The sequence below is a fragment of the Salvia miltiorrhiza genome, chromosome 8, assembly GCF_028751815.1.
Source record: "Salvia miltiorrhiza cultivar Shanhuang (shh) chromosome 8, IMPLAD_Smil_shh, whole genome shotgun sequence".
NCBI classification, from domain to species: Eukaryota; Viridiplantae; Streptophyta; class Magnoliopsida; order Lamiales; family Lamiaceae; genus Salvia; species Salvia miltiorrhiza.
Window position 1 is genome coordinate 22,263,930 of NC_080394.1, and position 24,948 is coordinate 22,288,877.

Genomic DNA, 24,948 nt, shown 5'->3' on the forward strand with positions numbered 1-24,948 from the left:
TAATACTTTATTTATTCTTACTTTTTACTTTTTCACCACTCCCAATACTAATTATAACAATTTTTCACCTTTTCACCACTCCCAATACTAATTATAACATATTTTTCTCCACTATCAATACACTTTACCATTTTTCCTTAAAATTCGTGCCGTCCCCAAAGAGGAACTTATTTTGGGGACGGAGGGAGTACAATTTTTTATTATTAGAATTACTAATCTACTAAGTATGAGACTAATAACTTATTTTGGAAAAATGTTCTAATCTCTAAAAACAATGAAACAATCATGTGTACTAGGAAATTAATCATTTTAATGTGTTTTTGTTTGTAAGGTTAAATATGAATCAATTAATAGGGAAAAAAACTAATGAATTTGTTGATATAATCAACTTATAATGGCCGATCAATAAAAAAAATCGATCAACAATCGATTTTACTCTACGGTACACAATATTAGGATACACGAAACCTTAGGGTACACAAGTCGAGTTCCGTGCATAATTTCATGCACTATTTCGTGCACCGTTCCGTGCACTCGCCGGAAACGTCATCGTTTGATGGCATATGCATGGATTTGTACACGAGACATGACACGAAATCGTATATGAAACCCTAAATAACTCTATTTAATCACAAATAAACATCCAAAAGAGTGAAATCGCCCAATTGCATATTTCATGCGCTACCTCATTAACAAAATCCTAATCATGCAGAACATGCACATAATAGTATATTGAAGAACATTTAATCTAAGAATTCTGTGTCCTACTGAAATAAAAATATGATCCATTCAAAATACAATTTTTTAAAATGTCAAATTACAAATGAATATTTACATGTTTTAATTGAAGTCAATACACCGAATTTTAATTAATGTTTACCACCAACCTTTAAAAGAATAATGAAAAAATAATTTAATGCAAAAATCGAAAAAGAAAGAACAAAACGAAAACACTTGCAAAAGGAAAAAAAGATAATGCTATTAAATGAAAAAAAATGAATGTGAGAAAATTAAAATGAAAGTTAATTCTATTAAATGTAAATAATCGGGAAAAACAACAACAATAAAATGAGAAAATAGAAACAATCCAAAGACTTTCGATTTAAACGGGGCATAAAAATACATTCGTGTACAATCCATAATGTAGTGTATTTAAGAACATTCACTTTCGTGTCATACTATAACTAAAATAAAGGTATGATCTATACAGTATTCAGCATGAAGTATTAACTATGCATTCTAGTAACAATAAAATTAATTAAAAAGATTAGATTTGAAGCATAAAAATGCATTTATGTATAGTTCATGTATAATGGCGTGTCGTGTATTCAAGAACATTCGACCTAAAAATATGCATTTTATTTTATTTTAATTATGTACCTTAACTAAAATGAAGCAGAATCAAAGATAATTTGAAACTCTAGCTCACCATATTTTTTTCAAAATTAAAATACAATTTCAAATGAAAGTGTATTAAATGAAAAAAAAAGAATAAAATGAATCCAACCATTTTAAAAAGAAGTTAATGTTATTGAATGATAAAAATAAATGAAACAACAAACAAACGAAAAAGCAAAAAAAAAAAAATGGCAATAGCAAAAGAAAGAAAAAATAAATAAATTAAACGCAAGTAATTGTTAGAAGTTGTCGTGCACAAGAAATAAAAGAAAAAAAATATTAATCTTTTTTTATTTTAATATTATCATGTGGATAAAATTATCTTTTCATTAAAAATTAATACTCCATCTGTCCCATTTTAAGTGTCCTTTTTCTTTTTGGCACGAAAATTTAGAAAAAATGTTAATTAGATTATTAAGTGGTGTAGTGTAGAGTTGAAAAAATGATATAAGCCCCAAAGATTCACACTTTTTGGGACTAACTTTTTTCATAAAGGGAAACAAGACATTTGAAGTTGGACAACTCAAAAAGAAAAACAAGACATTTGGAGTGGGACGAAGGGAATAACTTTTGTTATAGATTTATAAGTGTGACTTTATAAGTTTAGTAGTTACTCGCTGTGTCCCCCAATTAATATTCATTTGAGAATGACACATATTTTAATAAAATAATTGAGTGTCTTGGGAGTGGAAAAATGATCCCACATTAGACGGCTTTAGTTTTGAAGGATTAGTTTTGATAGACAAAAATAGTAATGTTAATTATTTTTTATTTTGCTGGATTGAAACTTTGGGATTCTCAAAACCCTTGATTATTTTATCATTTAAACTAATTTTACTTGATTCTTATCTAATTGAAATCATACAATTAAAGATAAAAATACTTAATTATGAATTTTAATGATCATACAAAATAAACGTTCCTTATGAGAGTATTAAAGTGATTATAGTGGAATAAAAAGTTTATATTTTACAGGATTGTGTGAAATATTTTTATTAAAAATAGAAAAGATATTAAATTGGAGAATGGACTAAAATAGAAATATAATTATTAAATTATGGGACGGAGTAAGTATATTTTTTATGCTCGTATATATTTACACAATGAAAGTAATATCATGTCCAAAATGAAAGTACTTTTTTATTGAGACATCCGCAAATAGAAATACGAAAATAGAAAATATAAGGGAGGAGGACGTATGTTTTTTTGTATATTATGAAAAAAATAAATAAAAAAGAAAAGAAAAACAGCATCACCAAGACTGAGTACAACCACAAAATATTCGACACATCAAAAAAAGATCCGCCTCTGCATCAGGGTATTGTACCTTACTGGAATGTCCCACACAAATACACGTATACAGTTTATACGTATAAACAGTTTATTGAAAGAATGATAGGAATCATCGCCAGCTGCAGGAAATTGTCAAGTAGCAATCACAAACCTGTTTGCCATATCAAAAACTATGGGCTTTTACTGAATTTGGAGGCCAAACATTTAACCCAAAATTAGCTTTGTACTATCTTTTCAGCTCTTCGCTTGTTTTCTTGCCCTCCTCACTCCCCTGTATTTAACTCTGCCTTTCCACTCCTCAATCCTTCGCTCCTCACACACTCCCATTCCTCTCTCTCTCTCTCTCTCTAGATTTTCTATTTCATTGATCCCATTTCGTTTTCAGTTCGAGAAAGGATTGTATTCTGTTTTAAACAAGTGTATTGAGATAATGGCGCTGAGGTTCAGCTTCGTTCCTACCAAGATCCCAGCTTTTCCTGGTTCTGAGCTCAGATCTCACAGGGTTTCCATGGCCTCAACTCTGCATTCTCCCTCAACGTGAGCTCCCATTTCTTCCCAAGTACTGTGTGTGTGTGTGTGTGTGTGATTGATATCTCTATTGTCGTCAAGGATCAAATGTGTGTGTATGTGTGTGTTTTACAACAGAACAAGATTTGGGCATTGCCAAGATCAGATTTTTTTTTACGTTGATGGTGGTATATTTGTGTGATGTGTGTTGTGAACAAGTTGCATGGCATTTGATCTTATCATTATTTCCATTTTGAGCGTTTCAAGCCATTGCACTCTTGTTTTTTGTTGTTCCATTTTTGACGAAGTTGATCTTTTTTTTTCTAGATTGCTTAATGGATGGAAAATGTCATACTGTATGCATAAAAACAAAAAAGGGACTAAGATTATTGCTTAATATTGTGGATTATTTTTCCCTTTCCTTTTATCATTTATTCAACATTGTGTTGAATCCAATCTCTCTTGATGTATTTGTGCCTGCATACGTTCTTTATATTAACTCTTTCTTGTTGTTTAATATTACCAGTATTTCCTTAGAAATTTATCTTTTCTCCTTCCCTTTTTCTATTTCATTTGTTGTTTTGTTTGGTTGAATATTTTGTGTTCTGTGTGTGTGTGTGTGTGTGTGTTTTGGGGGGTGGGGTGGGATCTTATGGTTGTCTTTCTGGCTACCTACAGAAGATGGAAGATGCTCCTAGGTAGAGGTCAAGCACATGTAGCTTATATTTTTACAGTCTCATTCTCTTAGCATGGGATTAATTTCAAGAATTTTAGGCTTTGTGACATTGTGTTAATCGGTTAATTTTATTTTATACTTATGCAGTAATTTTGTGTTGAAATATGTAATTCCTGTTGTGGAGCAATGTGGCCTACTCGATTTAAGAACTGACCATAATTCAAATTAAATAACTAATATACATGATTATGCTCCATGAATCTTGATCCCATTGATGAAATTTGGTGGACTTTCCTATCAAATTAAATAACTAATCAAGAGACGAGCTGGTTAGAATCATTGTGTTCTCACTCTTCAATATACTAACTAGGTAGATCTTGACTTTGGTGGTTGGTTTTGTTTGGTCTAGATTCTTTCTTGTCTTGAAAGACATTTGTGATTCTTCAGTTCGTTTGACATTTTCTGAACCACCAGTATCGTGATGTCGTGTGCACTTAATCATTTTCCCTATCTACTAAATACTCGATAAAGCAGCTTGTACTGATTTTGTTGACATGCTTAGGTGATATGTCGATCATCCTCCTTTTCGACATTACTGGTTGGGGCTCTGATTTGTTTTCTCGTATCATATGATTTGTTTGAGTTTTTCCATCGCTGTGGGGTTAGACTTTGATGGAGTTTGTGATAGTTGTTGCTGTTTTGAGTTGTTTCATAATGGAATTGCCAGGTAGTTTGTTTTCAATGATTTTGTTGGCTTACTTGTTAAAGAACTCATTAAATTCCTATCAACCTACCTAAAGATGTTGATGCTAATAACTAGTTAGGCGAATGCCTTCTTTTCATGTTAGAAAATTATCATCACTTAATAGCAGTCTCATGTACCGTGTTTTGGGATGTGATATCTTTCAAGATCTTCAGACGGCCCCTACAAAAACGAAGAATGCATGTCTCATGTACAATCCTTTTTCTTTAACTCGACCTTAATTGTGGTCCTTGTTCTATTTTCCCTTTCCGTAGCTGGACTTGCAAACTGTTGATCTGGTAAGATGTCTCATTTCAGCTTAGAACTTAGTATTGAGTCGAGGAATATTTAGCTATTGTATCTTTATTTCAGCTAATTGAGAGACCATATTTCCGTGTCACCTAGGACAGGCCTCAATCCTTAATTGAATTTGTCATCACTTTGTGCTAGTTCTTGATCTTGAGAGCCTCATTTCTTGAACGCAGAGAGGCTAAAAAGGCATTCACTCCACCACGAGAAGTGCATGTGCAAGTGACCCATTCCATGCCCCAAGAAAAGATCGAGATCTTTAACTCACTTCACGACTGGGCTGAGAATAATATCTTGGTGCTCCTCAAGCACGTCGAGAAGTCCTGGCAGCCTACTGATTTTCTGCCTGATCCTGCATCAGAAGGCTTCCATGAGCAGGTGAAGGAGCTCAGGGAGAGGTGCAGGGAAATCCCCGATGACTATTTTGTGGTTTTGGTTGGCGATATGATCACGGAGGAAGCACTCCCGACTTATCAGACGATGATCAACACTCTAGATGCAGTCCGGGATGAGACGGGTGCTAGCCAGACCCCCTGGGCTATTTGGACGAGGGCTTGGACCGCTGAAGAGAATAGGCACGGCGATCTTCTCAACAAGTATCTTTACCTTTCTGGACGCGTCGACATGAGGCAAATCGAGAAAACGATACAATACCTGATCGGCTCAGGGATGGTAATGTGGCCTTTTTTTAATTGGTTACCTCATTTTTGTTGCATGCTCTGTGATTGCTATCGAGAACTTCATATGCATGTGCGTGTGCCGGAACCTAGCTCGTTCAAAGTTCTGGCTCTCGATCTTTTAGCCCTAAGTGTCTCCATGTTTGAATTCATAGGACCCTCGAACCGAGAACAACCCGTACCTTGGGTTCATCTATACCTCGTTTCAGGAGAGGGCGACGTTCGTCTCACACGGAAACACGGCTAGGCATGCCAAGGAACACGGCGATATCAAACTAGCTCAGATATGCGGGACCATAGCCGCGGATGAGAAGCGTCACGAGACGGCCTACACCAAGATTGTGGAGAAGCTCTTCGAGGTGGACCCCGATGGCGCCGTGCTGTCCCTTGCGGACATGATGAGGAAGAAGATCACGATGCCGGCTCACCTGATGTACGATGGGAGGGAGGACAGTCTCTTCGAGAACTTCTCCGCGGTGGCGCAGCGGCTGGGAGTCTACACGGCCAAAGACTATGCGGATATCTTGGAATTCTTGGTGGCGCATTGGGAGGTGGAGAAGCTGACGGGGCTATCCGGTGAGGGGCGCAAGGCGCAGGAGTACGTGTGTGGGCTGCCGCCTCGGATTCGGAAGCTGGAGGAGAGAGCCCAAGGTAGAGCGAGAGGAAAGGAGGTGGTCAGAGTTCCCTTCAGCTGGATTTTTGGTAGAGAAATCATGCTTTGAGTTTGTTAGATGTTTTGGAACGTCGTCGTATTAGTGGTGGTAGTAGCATTAGTAATGTTGGAACAAATCTCTATTTAGTCTAGCTGCTTAATTTTCCTTTTGCCCTCTAATTTTGGTTTCCAATGCAAGATGTTGTGTTCTCTTTCATTTTCATATTTGGATCTTTGTTTCCTGCTGAAAAAAATATGGGTGGTGGGTGTCGAGTTGAATCTGGACTAGTTTTAAAATAATATTTCATCCGTCTCAATTCAATAGGCCACAAAATCTGAACATGAATATTAAAAATTAAATAATTTATAGTAAAATAAGAAAGAAAAAATAGTTTTTTTAGAATAAATTTGTAAAAAAAGTAAAAAAAAATGAAGATATTTATTTGTGAAACAATATACTCAGATGGCCATTTTGAAGAAGGAAAATAAAATTTGGCCACTAATTGAAAAAAAAAAACATAAAATCTAACCATTTTTTACGTTTTATAATTGTTTGGCCCTTAATTATGGCGGACCAAATTCGAGTCGGATTCAGGTTTGCGCGTGGTTAGGCACACATGACACTATTAGTGTCATTAGTGCTGCATGAATGGTACTTATGGTCATATTAGTGTCATTAGTGTCATACGAATGATACTTATGGTCATATTATTGTCATTAGTGTCATATACATGTGTACTGATATTATTTAGATGGATACAGTTATATGACCATTTTGAACACTTCCACGTAGGGCTTAAATTATCCATTTAAGGTTTATATTATCATTTAGGGGTTTATATTCACTATTTAGGGTTTAAATTCTTCATGTAGTGTGTTGCACGAATGATACTTATGGTCATATTAGTGCCATATATTTAGATTTTTTTTTTCGTTTGGCACATATGGCACTATTTAGTGTCATATGTGCCTAACTCGCACGCAAACCTGAATTTGGCCCGAATTCAGTTTGCCTAATTAAGGGCAAAACAGTCTTTACACATAATAAATGGTCAGATTTTGTATTTTTTTCAATTAGTGAGCAAATATTGTATTTCCTTCTTCAATATGACTATTTCAAAAGCGCTCTCTTTATTTGTTATAAAATACTAATCTAGTTTTTGTTTTTTAAATAAGTGATAATGCATTATAGATATTTCTATAAGGCTACGTTTACTTTAATGGATAAATTTATCCATGGAAAATGATGGATAACAAAAATTTATGCCTTTAAATGTCTCATGTCTTTTCCAATATTTGACACAAAAATATTTTTTCTTCCTTATGTTCACTTTAAGGATAGATAATATTATGGGCAAAGGTGCACATTAGCTCCTGAACTTGACACCCCTATAGCTTTTACCCCCCAGGATCGGTCAAGGCACGTTGACCTCCCTGAATTCCCAAAATAAAGGGGCATTTAAACCCACTCCGTTAAACGGCCGTTTAACTTTTTTTTTTAAACGGCTCTCTCTCTCTTCCACCAACACGGCCACTAGCGATAGTGCTCCGGCGGTCATCACAGGTACATCGGCCGCTGCGGCGCCTTCCACCGCCGCCATACCCCAACCAAATTGCAACCTCATCGCCCCCATCATCATCCTGCACCCGAAATCAAACCCCATCCCAATAGGAAAACCGTAGCAAAATCCGCCGCTGACGACGCCGGAATTCGGTTGCGGCGCCCTCCGCCCCCGGATTTCCCATGATGCTATCAATTCCTTCCTCGACCTCCTCGTCGAGAATCGACTCCGCGCCGAAATCTTCCTCAAATTCGTTGCAAATTTGGAGCAAATTCCCCCGAGAAGACGTGACCTTGCCGGGGCTCCGACATGGCTTCTCCGCCGTAGGCAGTGGCGGGCGCTGCAGCAGGCATCCCTTGTCGCGGTGGTGGAACGAGATGAGCAAATCTGGCGGCTCAGACAGAAATGGGCCTTCGTTATCGTGCGATTTCGTGAGCTTGAAGGGTTTTGGGAGGTTTTTGGTCGGGAATAGCTTGGGGTAGGCGGTGAAGAGAATTACCGCCGCCTCGTTGTAGGTCTGATTAGGCCGTTTTTCCCGGCGTGCGGGGTTTTCTGGTGAAGATTGAGGGGGGGGAGTTGGGGTAGGGCCCACCGCAAAAAAAAAAACAGTTAAACGGCGTTAAACAGCCGTTTAACGCGGGGGGCAATCTGCACCATTGTTTCGGGAGTTCAGGGAGGTCAACGTGCTTTGATTGATCTGGGGGGGGTAAAAACTATAGGGGTGTCAAGTTCAGGGGCTAATGTGCATCTTTGCCCTAATATTATCCCTCTATATTTGAGTGAATAATATTATCCATCCTTGAAGTGAAAATAATGAAGGAAAAATATTTTTTTTGTCAAATGTTGGAAAAGAAATGAGACATTTAAAGGCATAAATTTTTGTTATCCATCATTTTCTATGGATAAATTTATCCATCAAAATAAACGCAGCATAATAGTAAATAGATGTTTTTTTTTGTTTATTTGTTTATTTGTTTTTTTTTAGGAGATAAAAGCAATAGATTTTAAAAGTTTTTCGTTGGAATCCAATCAAATATCAATTTATGAATATTTTGAATCAAAATTCAACAATTTTGAATATACCAAGTCGGTAGTTAAACAGAAAATTGATACCAATTTACCAAAAAAACCTTGAAAACTAAATTGAATCCCCAACTTTTAATTGTAAATCGAGCCAAACAGAATCAAATTAGAATTATGATATTCTACAGAAATTTAATCAATAACTTTATGAATAGTACATTTTTGATTCTTTGGTATACCCATAAATTCATTGACGTATCAAATTGAAAAAAAAAATTAAATATATTTGTAAACATATTAAAAGGCTAATATTGCAATTGGAAACTCGAGTGAAATTCATGGATTTTTATTTTGTATTTTTAGGCCTTGAAAAAAATACGCAAGTCCGACAAAAGCCCAAGTATCCGTTGCTCTGGTCCTCCCCCTTTTCAAAAAATTGAACCGTTGCAGCTCCGCAACCTTCCTTGTATATATAACACACCCACGGCCCTGCCCTCCAACCATCTCTCTCTCTTCTTTTGCTAGGAAAAATGGGGTTGTCGATGGACAGCGGCGAGACGAGCCGCACCCACAAAGTGTTCCTGTTGACGAACTACATCCTCCTCGGCGCCGCGTCGAGCTGCATCTTCCTCACCCTCTCCCTCCGCCTGATCCCCTCCCTCGTGGGCGCCCTCCTCATCCTCCTCCACATCGTCACCATCGGCGGCGCCGTCTCCGGCTGCGCGGCGGCCAGGCGGCGCGTGGGCGGCGGCAAGTTCTACGGCGCCCACATGGTGGCCACCGTCCTGACCGCCATCTTCCAGGGCTCCATCTCCGTGCTCATCTTCACGCGGCCGTCGGACTTCCTGGGGCGGCTGAAGTCGTATGTCCGCGAGGACGACGGCGTGCTGATCCTGAAGCTCGCCGGCGGCCTCTGCGTGCTCATCTTCTGCCTGGAGTGGGCCGTGCTCACGCTCGCCTTCTTCTTGAACTATTATGCCCACGTCGATGTTCATGGAATCCACAGCGCCAAGGTTCGGGACGGGGACGACTTGAAGACCCTCCCCTGCCCACCACTTCAAGTCTAGCTACCTTCCAATAAATTAATATAATAATGTTTATTTATTCTTGTATATTCCATCATTTTATGTATCATTTGAATTAATTTTGATTGCTGAATTTGATTTATTCAATTTTTTTGTGTTTTTAAGTTTTCGTTATTATCAAAAAAACCTCCAAAAGAAAGCTATAAACAAACACCAGCAAAGCAGCAAGTAACAGAAATGACAAAAACCTACCTCTCTGTTTCTTTTGCTTCGACATCCAATATCAATCGGGTCTCGGCTCGTCACTCTGACCTTCTTTGATGTCCACTTCATAATCACCCCAAAGATTATTATCCCTGAAATCGTATTTAGTTATCTAACGATAAACATACATAAACTAGGCCTCAATTTCTGATATTCATGTTTGACATTACTGTACCGTGTCGATCATCGGTTGACCCTAATATTAAGACAAACCCGAAACAAAAATAGCATTGGCTAATATCAACTATAAGTTTGAAATATATTAGTCTTATTGATTAAAAGGTTAAAAAAATGTTGAAAAACCAAATATTCGAAAGTTCTTGAATGACATTAGAAAAGTTGAAAGTTGATAGTAGTCAGAAACTTAGAAATTAGTCCACACTCGATCCTGATTCATCAAAAGAAATTTGTACAATTGCTAAAAATAACAATTAAAATTCTGCCATATATACATCAAGTTACAAATAGGGATGTGCATTATTTTTACATATATTCGTACTACTAAGATATTTGTACCATTAAAATTAAAAATCTAGCAACTTTTAGCAGTTACAAGCTACAACCACTATTCTGATTTCCTCAGCTACAAACTTTGGACGAGTTCAACTTTCACAGATAAAACCTCTATGAGTTCTCTGCCTGCCTTCTGTAAAAAAGTCTGTCTCTGCACGAGTTTCAGAAGAGTACACGAGCTCAGAAATCGCTCTTCATCAGCCTCATTCGAGGTTTCAAGGCAATCCCATCAAAGGGGTCCTGCTGCTCTACATGGATGTAGTCTCTTGTTTTCAGAACCTGGAACGTTGTTCATGTTGACACGATAACAATTAACAATCATAGCTAGTCGAGAAGACTACTTCACAGAATTCACTAGCAAAACAAGAAACACATGAAATCTACAATAATCCAAAGGTACAAAACTATTCTAGTCCTTTGATTCAAATTTTAAACTTGCACTTGCTCCACAAAGGAAATGGTGAAAGGCATCATAAACGGGACAAATTGGTCTACATCAACATCTTAGGTTAACCAACGTAGGATAAATGCATACTAGGTTAGCTCTCGGATGGACACTTCTTTCAAATAGGTCTCTAAACTGTTAAATTATGCTAAAAGTAAGTCCTACTACTGTAGAGTGTAAAATCTAAGTCTTTATACTGCGATTCAAGATAAAATTAAGTCTTCTTATATGCTAAAAGCGATGATCTAATTTCCATTATTCTCGTTCTAACCCAATGACTTTAGAACCACACGAGAAGATTCAAGAAAAAGACGTTTGACATCCATCACACCATTAAGTCCGTCAACATACCAATGTTTCAAAAAACATCCTCGAAGCTTCTTTGCGTGATTTACCAACTAAGAGGTGCTCTAGGGTAAGTGATTTCCTTCCTTGCTCCGCCTCTTTAACAAACAATGTCTGCAGATACTTGGAAACGGCCCTGCAGAATATGGAAATCAGTACACCGCGTCACAACAAATATAAGTCTCATATATAACTTAAAAGGAGTTGTTTCAAAAGCTTTTTCATAAGTAGTGTCTCGAGAACAAAATTATTAATTAATCTCAACTTGAGCTTTTGGTTCCGCCTCCTCCTACTATGAGCAAAGTTGCCAAGTTTGATCATATTCAATAAACAATAGTTGATAGTAGCTTGTCATGGCATATACCTTGTACGTGAAGACCACCCAGTGTTCTCAATGAATCGTGCTTCTTCCTCATCAGCAATATCATGATCATCCGCCATTTCATTTAGCTCGTCATCATCAACATTTAGAAAATCTGAAAGGTCAAACAAGAACAGTTAGGCAAAGCTAAGAAAGATCAACATGTTGAAGGACAAAAAAGTGCAGCTCAGTTAGTAAGATGCTTCCCCTCCAACCAACAAATTGAGGGTTCGAGTCACCACGGGTGGAAATAGGGAACTACTCCCTATGTCCTCCAAATAACTTCCTAACTTTCCTTTTCGGTCCGTCCCCAAAAAAACTTCTTTTTCTATTTTTGGACACTACCCCACCATAATTAATTCCCCATTTACTCTTACTTTTTACCTTTTCACCACTCTCAATACTAATTACAACAGCTTTTCTCCACTCCCAATACACCCAACAACTTCGTCTTAAAACCCGTGCCCCTCCCTCCTAGGAAGTTATTTGGAGGATGGAAGTAGTGTTATTGATCCTCTTCTTTTTTTTCTTTAAAAAAAAAAGGAACAGTTGGGCAAAGCTAAGAAAGATCAATACATAGCCAATAACTCTGATAACATTGAAGAGATGATGAGGTACTTTAAGTGCTTTTTGAATCATTAAAAAGTCCTATTTTTTCTTTTATTTTCACCGGTCTGGTAGGTCGGAGGCTCAGAGAAGTATATATGCACTGCCCAGAGCCAAGGTGGTTAAAATTCAAGCTCAATCCAAGCAAATTTTATGGAATCAACATTTGATAATATTGCAAAGACAACGTACACTATGCAAAGACTTTCTTGCTAATATGCACCCATGCCTCGATGAGACAATTATCACCCATGCCTCAATGAGACAACGTACATTATTGCAAAGACTTGCGTGCTAATATGCACAAATCTTTTGCTAACAAATTTCTCTTCCTGATCTCTAAAATGCCATAAAGAGGATAACAAATCGAATGAGAGTGATAGAACTAAACCTGTGTCATTTTCTGCGGCCGAATACTTCCATTCCTGCATCATACAGAAACCAACTTATTAAGAGAGTTCGACAAAGATAGGAAACGCTAAAGTCTAGAAGCAAAAGATCTAGATGCATGCAACTCCAAATACGTATAGAAATTATATTTGGGAGTTGTTCTTAAACTTCTGAGTATGTACTTGCATTCAGCAAAAATGCCCTCTACATTACATGTATAATCAGGCAGATATCAGGACATTCTAGACAATATTTAGACAACAAAGCTATTATGCCACATTGCCACAATCTTTGTTTTCTGCAACAAAAATCTCATGAATATTTAGAACTTATGGTCTTACAAACAAGTTCACACGGAAAACCAAACTTTAGCCAGCTAAAAGTTGATGAAAGGTCTAAATAGAATTAATGAATTTTCTCTTCTAGCAGCAAAGAGTTCTACACACATGGAATTCGGCCTGACATCAAGAAAGTACTTAAATTCTTAGCTATATAGCAGCACGATCATGGGTTTTAGGTATTGATTCCCTACCACAATTGGTACGTGTACTTTATATCGCATGAAAACTTATAGAAAGTCATTCTACCAAAGAGACGTAACTCAAATATTGGCAGCTTGGAACTAGGAGAGAAATTCTAGTAGACAAGCCTAACTCCTCATTCAAAACTATCATTTGAAAACTGATTACATAGTCATACATAAAAATTAAAAGGTATAAACATGTATATAATCCATGTATAGCTAGGCGTACCACTAACATAGTAAATATCGAATTCACATCTATCAGATAGCAAGCTAGGTGAACAAGCAAACAACTTACCTCTTGATCGTGCATATCAAAGCCAGAACTTTCGGCACCCATCATATTGTGAGGATAAGCTTCTGGCTGTTCTGGGCTTCTGCCATTCTCCATGAAATCATAATCTTGTTGTGCTGTATATGAAGAATATTCAACATTTCCCTCTAATACAGCACTATTCATTTCATTGTGCTCATCAAACTTCAACTTTCCCTGTTCAGAATTTGACTGCGGCTCAACTGTGGCACTTTCTTGGGCTACCTCTAACAAAATATCATCCCTCATCACAGGCTCAGTTTCAAATCCAGAATTAACATCACCATCCCTTGCTACTAGTACATCTTCAATGGCTTGCCTGTCATTGGCATCCATCATTGCAGAATGTACCTCATCATCGTTTTTGTCACTTGTTTCCAGTCCGCTTACATCCAGCAAAAGCTCCTGTTTCGAAACATCAACCTCCACATCACCACTGGGCTTACTCTGTTCATAACAGTTGTTGATTTCTACATTCATCTTATGAACTTCATTAATCCCATTATCAGTCAGCAGAGGAGTCTCACTAGACTTGGCCATCTCATTATCTCTGTGTGATGAAAGCTCATCGGTTATCCACACTCCATTTGGTTCTGCAACATTATGCATTCCAGATCCCTTATCACTTTCGATGTCCAAGCCCTCATGATTTTCAGCATCTTGAGATGTTGAATGTGGTTCATCTGCAGTTGCTAGAGAATAGTCATTATTCGCACTAACAGGACTCAAGAGAGGTGCAGCCATTGCTTCAGGGGAAGCATTTTTGCCGTCTTCGGGTGGTACATTTTCAAAAGTTAGCCTCACATCAGCAACATTTTCAAGAGAAGAATCATTTGGATCATTGTTGCTGACTTGGATACCACTCAAATTCCATATGCGACTGTGCAAAGACACTAGCTCAATTGACATTCCTGAGGAAAACTACATAGTTAGGCTGAAACAGGTTTTGTTTCAATAAATTCATTACTTGTGAAATGGGATTCTTTAAAGCCAACGCACTTAAAACATAATAGTTTCAAATAGAAACTTTGAAAAACACAAATTAAGTTGCAGCAAAAATATAACTCATAATCGACCAGATGAGAATGAGTGTGTAGAGGTGTAACTAGAAAATAATCAAATGTACGATTAATAAAATTAACAGCAGCACGTAGCAAAACAGCATAAAAACTCACCAGTAAATAGTGGTTCAAGATAAAATTCATCTTCCAAGTATTTTTTCTGAATCAAAGAAATCTCCGACTGTGTACAAGGAGCTTTCTTTCTTACACGGCGTATGTCTTCAGAGTGTGTCAGCTGCTGTCTTATCATGCTATCACGGAGCAAAAACAATGTCAGATTAATGTGAACAAGCCAATAAAGAAGGCGCCAAACTAAAAGCCGGGATATATATAACCTAACGAAAACATACTAAATAATCGAATCATATAAATTATCAGATATAAACTCTCTCGCAGCATATGAATTAAAAAATAAACAGATAAGCAACATGAAAACACAGAATTTGGAGAGCATATCATGCACATAATTATTAGTGACAGGCTAAAACATTAGTATATTATAGTTTATGCAGTTCGCAAACCATTAAAAATATAATGCATCACAAGATATATCAAATAAGAGTAGAAAACAGAAACATACTCGCCATGCAATACCATAGTATCGTCCATAAGTACTTTTCTTTTGGGAGCACCAGTACGTTGAGCGGAGCGAGTACGTTTAGTAGATGCCGCCTCAGAAGGACGGGGTGTTGCCTTCACTTTCAAAACTGATGATCTTCCAACTGAGGAGATATTTGACATAAATCAGAAACATTCAATGGAAGATACAAAAATAAAATAAAACCTTGATACCTAAAATGGAAGACAATAAATCATCATCATCAGGCACAGATTCGATTGTTCTATTAAAGCGGACCAGTCTTGAAGATTCAACAGAGTTCAGACTCTGCTCTGTCAATGTACTTTCAGCAAAACTACGCTTCTTGCCAGAAAGGACTTTGCTTCCAGCATCACTCGCATCAAGCCCGGCAAATTCACCGGGGCTAATCTCGGAAAACATGTTATTATGTTGACCTACGTCTTCTGGTACTGATAACAGTTTCTCAGGAGCAGGCAGATCGGCTTCTGCAGAACTATTTAGATTATCCACCATACCATCATGTGCACTGGCATTCATTACTTGACTATGAGGTTTGTTGGAAGCTGCATCAGTGCCTTCTACGAATGCACGTTCTTGCGGGTGCTTCTCCGTCAAAACTTCTTCTGGATTATCAGCTCCGGAGCATTTTTTATCTGGTAAAACAACCTTCGATATCAAACGAGGATTTGTAGGTATAGAAAAGCATCCCCTTCTATAAGAAACTATGTTTACCTCCGAATTGAATACATTCAAAAGGAATTCACATAATAATAAAATATGTTTTATTCCATATTTTTTCTCACAGCCTCGTTACTTATATTATTCTCAATCTGCTAAACATTCCACTTGATTCTAAATTGAGCACACAATGCTTTGTTATAGATAGCTAGTGCTAGATACCACTTGAAAAAAAGATCAGAAGAAATCAGGAATACATGTAAGACAGATAGATAACCAAAAATTAAAAAGACGGAACAAATTTTTTAGCACTTCTACAGAATAAACCAAGCAATTGGATTTACAAAACTATTAATCAAGACATACTATAATGAGATATAAGATGGCGTATCATAATGATAATAAACACCAGACAGCAAGTTTAAGTCTGATAGACAAACCTATCATTACCATCTCCTCCGTCCCAGAAGTTGCCAAGTCAGTAACATCAGATCGTACAGCAGCATCAGCTGACATGGCACATCCAGAAATAAAATCAGGGTGTTCCATGTTAGAATTACAGGGCCTTAGCAAAGGACTTGCAGAAGATGCCACGTTTTCATGAACATCAAGGTTTGATGAGTTTGGATCTCCCAGTTCATTAGAGGCCTCAGTTTCACGATTTTGTGGGAAAGATTCATCTTGGAGGCAGTTGCTAGCCTCACCAGGAATTTCACAAGCATTTTGCCCGAAGCCGGTATGGAAGGTTCCTTGATGACGATCATTCTCGTCAACTGGGCGAACCAAGTTCATATCATTAGCATCTACATTCAGTAAATCATCCATACAGGGAGCTTGAGATGCCCCAATGATTTTATCAGCCATTTCCAAAGAAGAGTTTACAGATTTATCTTGACCTATGGAATCAGAAGGGGGTTTAGATCCTGATAAAGTCTCAACTGGAACATGTTCCGTATTAGCTTCAACAGGAGATTCTCCTTGTGGCTTTAAGGAATCAATATCAAGGCCACCTGACTGATGGCCATTTTCCTCAGGTAGCACTGTCGGAACTGCATCACAAATTTTATTATCGTGAGAAGACCAATCAACCTCTTGTTTATCCCCGTAAATATTGTTTTTTGCGTTTTCTATCACGGTAGATTCCCCTAAAGGATATTCCAGTTCCATATGGTCATCACATGCTGAAACCTCTTGGATATTGGATAAATTAGGCTCTTCCACCAGCCCAGGGGTACTCGGAGCCTGTGCATCTATGAGATCAGCATAGTCATCAATATCGTCAACCTGGATAAACAAAATAATCTTCGTTATACAAGCTCTTGGAACTTCCCAACTCCATCAAAGAGAGAAACAGAGTTATAACTATATGAATTAATTCCCATATAGTAATAAAATATGACGAAAATATATAATATTTTAGGGCACCAAGAAAATACCCCGGTTCCTGAATCGACATTCCTAATTTCAGGATACTCATCTTGGTTGAGAGGTGTCATTGGTCCAACCGAGGTCTGGGGATCAGACCTGAAATTACAAAGAAGATAGTCAGTGATCACAATTAGATTAATTCAAGATCAACATCAACCACCACAGAACATATCTGAATGAATATAGCTTGTAGCAATTAGCATAAGACAGATTGTGAATGGAAATCACTTTTTGCAACAACTCGTGCATGGAAATCTTAAATTGTGTGCAGTGATAACTCTCACACACCACACAGAGAAGAAAGCACAGAAGTAGTGTTGAGAAGACATGAGTGCACATAACTTCTCTTTTCCTTTACAACCATTTTAAATGTAGCGCATAAGTTTCTAGCACATATTAGACAGACACCATTAAAGCCAATCAGAAAGCTTAATGACATGATGTTTGTCAAACAACTCGCTCCAATAAAATTAACAGAACCAAAATGAACACCATTTATTATCTAGTATGCAGTTGTCATTTAAAGTGTCTTATCTTTCTAAAGACTTTGAAGGATTCTCATGGGAAAACTAAAGCATATACAAGCCACTTTAGGGAACTACGAGAGTTGAATAGAACTCCAACTTAGGCACCGTACAATTCATATTCAAGATCAATGACATCCTAAACAGCACATGTAAGTAGAGGAAAGCAAAGGAAACACTTTGAAATGCCATCAAAAAGCTTAGGATGAGTCTTAAGACTCTTAACCTTTCGTTCGTGAGTCCTGCAGTGCCAACCTTGTCCGAAAATAATTCCTGTAAGCATTAGTAATTGAAAGAATTGAGTTAATTTTGTTAAAGTCAACATTGCAGACAAATGAGTTATAAGAATGAGTTACTTTGTTTAAAGCCAACATTGCGGACAAATGAGTTTATCATTTCCAGTTTAAATTGCTTAGGACATATAATGAGACTATGAAAGGGTCGGATGTTACAGTTCTTTTCTATGGGCATAGAGTGCACTCTATGGAGAGAATTTCCATACAGTTTGAAATGAAAAATATTACAATGGTTTTACTGGAAGAACTACTACCGGTACATCTTGCAACAATAATAACAAATGCATAACTTGCTAAGAAATATAGATCTACAGACATTGAAAAGAGAAAAAACATGATGGCAGCACAATAGTAAGATTTACCTCATCAAGGTCCAAACCAGAAGCATCACCATCTCCAAACCTCTCTGACAGATAACGAGCAACGTTAGGAAAACAAGACTATAAATGATAAAAATAAGTTCAAATATCTCTCATTGACTTGCACCACTGCTTGTCAAGATGTTCAGAGGATATATATCTATTCAAAACCCCGACAAGAGCACTAACCATCCAGACCAAACTTTGACGTGGAGTAAGTGACACCATCAAGAGTATCTTGAAGGGTTATTTGCTCTCTTGAACTGACATGATGATCTACAAAGTTACTGCAAAGTAGCAATAGGCACATTCTAGTAAATATTAATTACTGCATATTCTCTCCAAAAGTTAGATAAAAGAACGAGAAGCATGTTTATTAACATAAAAACTGTTTTAACCATTGAGAGCTAACTTTGAAGGAAACCTGGTCTCTTTTATTTATGTTAGTCAAATAGTCATCTAACATTCACTCACAGGTCCATCGAGTCAGCTGTAGCTCATAAATATTCAAACTATGACAACCAACTTGCCAATGTTGCAAAACAGAACAAAACCGAAACAAAAAAACAAAGAAAAAGAAAATGATCTGAAGCATATGTAGAAACAGGATATTTCACGGGAGACATAAAATATTTCCAGACTCACCCATGGAAGATGTCATTATCTGGCAGCTCAAAATCATCAAGGTCGAATGTTTCAGGCAAGGTGATGGAATGATATGGCGCTTTTGACTGTTCTGGCGGTAGATCCACCGCAGCAGAACGAAAAGCTTGTTTGACATTGAGTAAAGCCTCACTGCAATCATCAAAGAGGTAGTTCACCTTCCGAGAATATATCCTTACCACACCAAGTAGAAGATGGCTGGACAAACGAAGTGCAATAGGCACATCCGGGAAAAGAATTGAGTCTGTACAAGATAAACAACTTATATTAAATAAGGGGTAAGGTGTGTGCTATCTCCTAGAAAATAAGACTAACAAAAGAAGAAAATAACTAGGGAAGTTTCAAAAGATATTTTCTTTATGAATTATCAGAAATAAAGAAGAAACAAGATGATGGTGACACCATGCTGATGACGATTTTAGAATTCTAAAACACAAGAGCGTTGTAGTAAAATTTGTTGCGGCTGAAGGACAAACTAACCCATTTTTCTTGGATCAAACTTTTGCAGTTCATTCTCTCAAAAACAAGACTAAACAAAATATGTTCCCTTACTTCATATTCTCTTGCTATATTCACCTCAATTTCATATCCACCTCTCATAATCTTTGTATCGGTCGGTCACTGATCAGACCTTAGATTTATTACAGACAGAAACAGCCATCTAATCTAAATATAATAGAATCCCCACCATGAATTATATCCAAACAAAGGGCTCATGTGTTGTACAGTAACTCAACAAATTAATGATCAAGCAAGAACCAAACTGGTTCACTCTTCAAGCATGGAAGACTCTAGACTCATAAGGAAACTCATATTATTGTATTTTTACTTCAATGGTACCATGACTGAATACCATGAACAAAATTAGCAGCATACCACATATTGTCTGTGACATGAATCTGTAGTGTCTCTGGGGTTCGCAATTCTTTCTAGTTAATTGAGATTATAGATCTACAAATGCTCAACAGTTCTTACAACTGATGTGAGCTTCGTGAAACTAAAATTAGTAGATAATATATATAATAGACTTAATTCCAATATGTCTTTAGTAACTAAAGCTTTCTCAGATTCTTTTGTTTTCATGTTTTAGTCCCCCCCCCAAATAACTGAAGCCAAATATGTAGTACTTCCACTTCCAGATCAGTACATTTTTTTAGAAAGCATATCATATAATTATTATATACTGTTCTATCTTGAAAACTAAACGGCAGAAGCAATAACGACCCAGCCATATAGGATGAGGTTGACAATAGCACCATTCTCATCGATCATAAACTAGGCAGACATAAAAACTAACTGCTCGTAGATTCAGTTATGTCATCATCTTCTTATCTTTTAGCCATCTTTTATCCTGTTACAACTTACAATTTATAATTACTGATTACGTGGCAGAATAACGGTGGTACAAGTCAAGGTTTATCGAGTAACAAGAAAAATAAATAAATACTCTGACTGGCAAATATGGTATCAGTTTTTATGTCTTTAAATATATTGATATTACAATATTGAAAGAATATGTGTACTTACTTCCTCTGACATTGCATTAATAAAAAGAGAACTATGGCAAAAAATATTGATGAGATACCTAAAGAAACAAAATCATATGATGCATGAAAATCACACAAAATAAAATCATTCCGATGCAACCAAATAAAGCATAGGATATTTCAGTCCACAATCTGGTTTGCACTTAACTTCAAGGAAACAAACTAAATGATAATATTGAGGCAGCACATTTACCAAATATCCCCCTTTCATCATCACTCCCAACCCAAAATATAATGCAAGCAGTACAAATTCAACTTCAATTCCTAAGAAAAAATGAAATAACACATTGAAACCTTTGAGGTGCTTGGCAGTTAGAAGTAAAATTAGAGATGATCATTTGGACCTCATAATGGATCTTCTGAAGAATAATCCTCTAACGTATTCTACGCGTGATTTACATTTGATTCCAAAGACTCTCCTATTTCTCATTTCAACAAAGTTTGCCAATGCCAAACACAACTTACAACGGAGTAGACACCTCATGCAAAATGTCCGCCTTACCAAAACTGGTCACAGTAATTATCCTTCTTTAATTCAAGTCTACAAGAGTTAAAAACACAGATTCTCTCTATCCAGACAACATGTGAGTCTGCGCACACGTGTTCATGATACAACCCCAGAAATATACAAATCAAGAGATTGAGCATGAAAACTTCAGAAATATTTAACAGGGAACATAACAAAACTTTACCTACGGATACTCCAATATCAGTATCAGCAACTTGATTCTTGCGGAGCTTCCTTTCTAAATGCGCTGCTATCCAAATGGTTCCCAGCGGCCCCTTCTTCGCCAATATAAATTGTGAATAAAACATTTTCCTAAAACCCCTTTTGCCGTCCCCAAAACCCCTTTTGCCGTCCCCGAAGAAAACCAATACAATTACTTCAAACTCTTCTTACCTTATCTCAATTTGCTAGGTAAACACCAAAAAACCTTATAATCTAATACAAAAATCCAAACTTGCCAGCAATTTTTTTAAAAAAATCCCAACTTTCAACTTCAATCAGGACTCACATGTAAAACCACGCACAATCCTCGTCCATTCCCCATTCTCAATGCACCCGACAAAAGATAAAACCCTAAATTCTGCATAAATAGACACACCAACTAGTAAACTCCCTAAAAATCACCCAAGGAAATGAGAAATCAACCTTTCCCCCTAAAACCCACAAAAAAAAATCAACTTAAGAAGTTCAAAAGACACGGGAACACATCCAAGTGAGCTTCAATTCCAGCAAAAGTCAGAGCAAAGTCCAAGAACAGCACTGCTAACCACAGATTGACTAATGCATAGAAATGATCTGCATGTATATTCAAAATGGGGCTACGAGTGAGAGAGGAGAGAGAGAAAGAGGGAATCTTGCACTTGGGTTGGTGAAACTAAAGATTGAATCTTGATTTCTTGAGAGCGTGAAATTTCCGTGCACTCTTTTAATTTTGTGTTGTTGTTTAAAGGAAAAGCGCCTACGGTTTACAACTGGGGGAAAGTCAATAGCTCCACGGCAGATGGACGGCCAAGATTTGCCGCTGTGGAAGTAAATGACGGTTCTGATTGAAAGATTGGATTTTGAACGCTTCGGAACGATGAAACTACAAATACAAAAGCATGACCGGTTTTGACGTTTTTTTTTTTTTTTTCTTCTTGAGAGAAACCGGTTTGACGTTTGGTTGTTAACTAGTAGACGCTGGTGCAGACGCCATCGAAATTGAATGATATTTTAAATAAATATATATATATATAATATAATTTAAATATAAATTTTAATAAAAAATTAAAATTACCTACAGTATAATCTCAATAAAAAAAATATGAATTTGGAAATATATTTGAATTTTTAATTTTATATTTTTTGTAAATACCAATTAATTAATTTTAATTGATAATGTGTATAAATATATAAATCATCAAATATAAAAGAGAGTATAAATGATTATTTTTTACTTGGGGGAGGGGAGGGGGAACGGTAGAGTTTAAACTCTGGATCTCACTGTTCGTAGATAGGAGTTCGCACCGTTTGGTGTCCTTTTGGGGACAGCAAGTATAAATGATAATGAGTATCATATACTATTATAAGATGTACAAGTACTATTTATTTGCATATGGTGTAATATATTTTTTGAATACATATTTAAATCATATTTATACGATCATTTTCCTTAAATACAATTTTGAAATAAAAGTTCATACCCAACATCCAAAGATTTGATTTTGTAGAAAAATAGTAGTTTTCATAAATAAAATTGGTCAATTTATTAAGTTTAATTTTATAATATTGAACAATGGTGTTGCATTATTTTAGCTGGGTTTCGATTTTCATAACAAAAAATCTGAAAATTAGTTTTATTGGTAAGTCGTAAGTGTCTGCATGCCATGTAATTTGAATAAATATGACAATAATTATTTTTATATGCATCAAAATTTTTATTTGTGTTATGACAAATATTTTTTATCAATGGGTAGTGGAAAAGATAAAGTGTTGAACATGAGATATATGTAGTTTATTTTCAAAATTAAAATGTGGTGAAACATGAATTAATAAATTTAAATAAAACGAAGATTTACGTGGTTCAATCATAAGATCTACGTCCACGGGAGATTGCTGGAGTTTTCACTATATTTTGTGAGGATTACATTTACAAGTTTTCTGCTACTGAAAAGAGAGAGCCCCCTAATTTATAAGTGAAAAGTCTTATTTATAGTTTACAAAGAAACCCTAGCTTTAAAGGCTCATTCAATAGTTCTATTTCAGAGCTGAATTGTCATATGTAGGCAGCGTTGAGCTGTCGGTGCTAAGCCATCAGCACTGATTTTGGCAAAGTTGACCAGTCAATGTTGACTTTGACCAGCGCTGACTAGCTGACTCCCAAGGTTGACACAAGTGTCTTGCCTTTCTTCTTTGATAGTTTTTCCTCCACCAAGTTTGACTCTTTACCCTCATTCATATTTTTTATTCATTAAACTGGGCCCAAAGAAATGTGCATAATATTGTCCTCATCAAAATGTACATTTCATTAAATTTAAATAGATGTGCTACTACAAAATTAAACTCTTCAATTTACTTTTATTTTTATTTTTAAAAGGAATCAATAATTATTCTTCAATTAATGACTTTCTAGCGAGCCATTTTGATGCTTAAGTATGTAATTATCAATCAAAATTAAATTTGATAATGAAGTAACAATAAGTCAATAACAATAGTACGTTAATATAAGCAAATAGAAAAAATCATACAAAAACAGTTATGCCATCGCTACCTCTTCCTCAGTAGGATCTTCTCCCCCTCCCCCCTCCATCCGCCACCCTTGCACAGATACGCCATCAGGTTCGGTCACGTTTGCTTCCTTGGCGCGCCGTCATTGCCTATTTTGATTGTGTATACCACACTCGTCGTCGTCAAGGCTGCGGAATTTGTCGAATTTGATGGCAGATTGGTGGACGAACAGTTCCTCGCCATTGTCGCCTTGACCTCCATGTCGCCACTGCCTTCGAATGCTGCCTCTAAAATCGCGATTATTTTTACGAAAAAAGTGTGTAAGACTAGTGAAAATCATGTAGCGTTGTACTCCTTTCGTTCACAAAGATTGTGTGTTTTCTTTTTTTAGAAATCTCATTTATACTTTAAATCTCATTCACACGCAATATTTACAAAATACCAGCTCTTTACTTTTATAATTTGGTGGGCCCAATACTACCATTCAACACTAAAATCACATTTTTCAATAACTTTACTAAAACCCTTGCCCTCCACTCCACCATACACTCTTTGTGGACAGATGGAGTATTTTATATTGTTACACATTGTTTTTTTTCAAAAGTGGATAACAATGTAAAAAATGTGTAAAGTCTGAAATACACTGTTACACACTACAAGAATATTTTTGTCAGATATGTTACTATTTTCACAATTTTTTTGAAGCTGTCGCTTCGTCTAAAACAAAGTGTTATATATGATATTGGAACAACACACAGAATAACTTAAGAGCTAAATTTGACAACAAAAAACATAAAATATAATTTTTTTCCCACAAATTATAGTTATAACTTGTGCATGTCAATACGGCGAACAATCCACTAAGTAACACTCAATGAATCTTTACAAAAACACAACTTTTTCTTAGATGAACAATATACTTCTCAAGATAGATACAAAGATGAGAATAAACAACTATGAAAACAAACAAAATA

At 36.4% G+C, this 24,948-nt stretch overlaps 3 protein-coding genes and 1 pseudogene across 4 annotated transcripts; 2 read left to right on the plus strand and 2 right to left on the minus strand.

Moving 5' to 3' along the window:
- Positions 1–2,726: 2,726 nt before the first annotated feature.
- Positions 2,727–6,477, plus strand: LOC131001870 (stearoyl-[acyl-carrier-protein] 9-desaturase, chloroplastic). 2 transcript variants are annotated; one of them, XM_057928500.1, is made up of 3 exons: positions 2,727–3,228; positions 5,102–5,597; positions 5,758–6,477. In XM_057928500.1, the coding sequence occupies exons 1-3, from the start codon at positions 3,122–3,124 to the stop codon at positions 6,322–6,324; spliced, it is 1,170 nt and encodes a 389-aa protein (XP_057784483.1). In that variant the 5' UTR covers positions 2,727–3,121; the 3' UTR covers positions 6,325–6,477. The 2 variants fall into 2 exon arrangements, with proteins under 2 accessions (XP_057784483.1, XP_057784484.1); XM_057928501.1 differs by lacking the exon at positions 2,727–3,228 and adding an exon at positions 3,843–4,915.
- A 1,430-nt stretch (positions 6,478–7,907) lies between these two features.
- LOC130998195 (protein CHLOROPLAST IMPORT APPARATUS 2-like) lies at positions 7,908–9,343 on the minus strand (annotated as a pseudogene).
- LOC131001876 (uncharacterized) lies at positions 9,327–10,011 on the plus strand. Its single transcript, XM_057928507.1, has one exon. It carries the CDS (start codon positions 9,370–9,372, stop codon positions 9,904–9,906), a length of 537 nt encoding a protein of 178 aa, XP_057784490.1. The 5' UTR covers positions 9,327–9,369; the 3' UTR covers positions 9,907–10,011.
- Positions 10,012–10,547: 536 nt separating this feature from the next.
- On the minus strand, positions 10,548–22,219 carry LOC131001862 (sister chromatid cohesion 1 protein 4-like). The gene is made up of 15 exons (XM_057928488.1): positions 21,453–22,219; positions 19,196–19,457; positions 18,740–18,837; positions 18,554–18,597; positions 18,122–18,168; positions 17,380–17,467; positions 16,384–17,227; positions 15,478–15,918; positions 15,266–15,407; positions 14,800–14,936; positions 13,610–14,535; positions 12,790–12,823; positions 11,796–11,907; positions 11,438–11,567; positions 10,548–10,920 (listed from the first exon to the last, which is right to left on the minus strand). Exons 1-15 carry the CDS (start codon positions 21,574–21,576, stop codon positions 10,822–10,824), a joined length of 3,528 nt encoding a protein of 1,175 aa, XP_057784471.1. The 5' UTR covers positions 21,577–22,219; the 3' UTR covers positions 10,548–10,821.
- Between the last annotated feature and the right edge of the window lie 2,729 nt (positions 22,220–24,948).

Coding starts and splice junctions, on each gene's coding strand:
- LOC131001870 (XM_057928500.1), top strand. CDS start 3,122: ATGGCGCTGAGGTTCAGCTTCGTTCCTACCAAGATCCCAGCTTTTCCT. Junction 3,229..5,101: donor ACTCTGCATTCTCCCTCAAC/GTGAGCTCCCAT, acceptor TCTTGAACGCAG/AGAGGCTAAAAAGGCATTCA. Junction 5,598..5,757: donor ACCTGATCGGCTCAGGGATG/GTAATGTGGCCT, acceptor TTGAATTCATAG/GACCCTCGAACCGAGAACAA.
- LOC131001876 (XM_057928507.1), top strand. CDS start 9,370: ATGGGGTTGTCGATGGACAGCGGCGAGACGAGCCGCACCCACAAAGTG.
- LOC131001862 (XM_057928488.1), bottom strand. CDS start 21,576: ATGTTTTATTCACAATTTATATTGGCGAAGAAGGGGCCGCTGGGAACC. Junction 19,458..21,452: donor TGATATTGGAGTATCCGTAG/GTAAAGTTTTGT, acceptor TATCTTGTACAG/ACTCAATTCTTTTCCCGGAT. Junction 18,598..18,739: donor GTCAAAGTTTGGTCTGGATG/GTTAGTGCTCTT, acceptor GTTATCTGTCAG/AGAGGTTTGGAGATGGTGAT.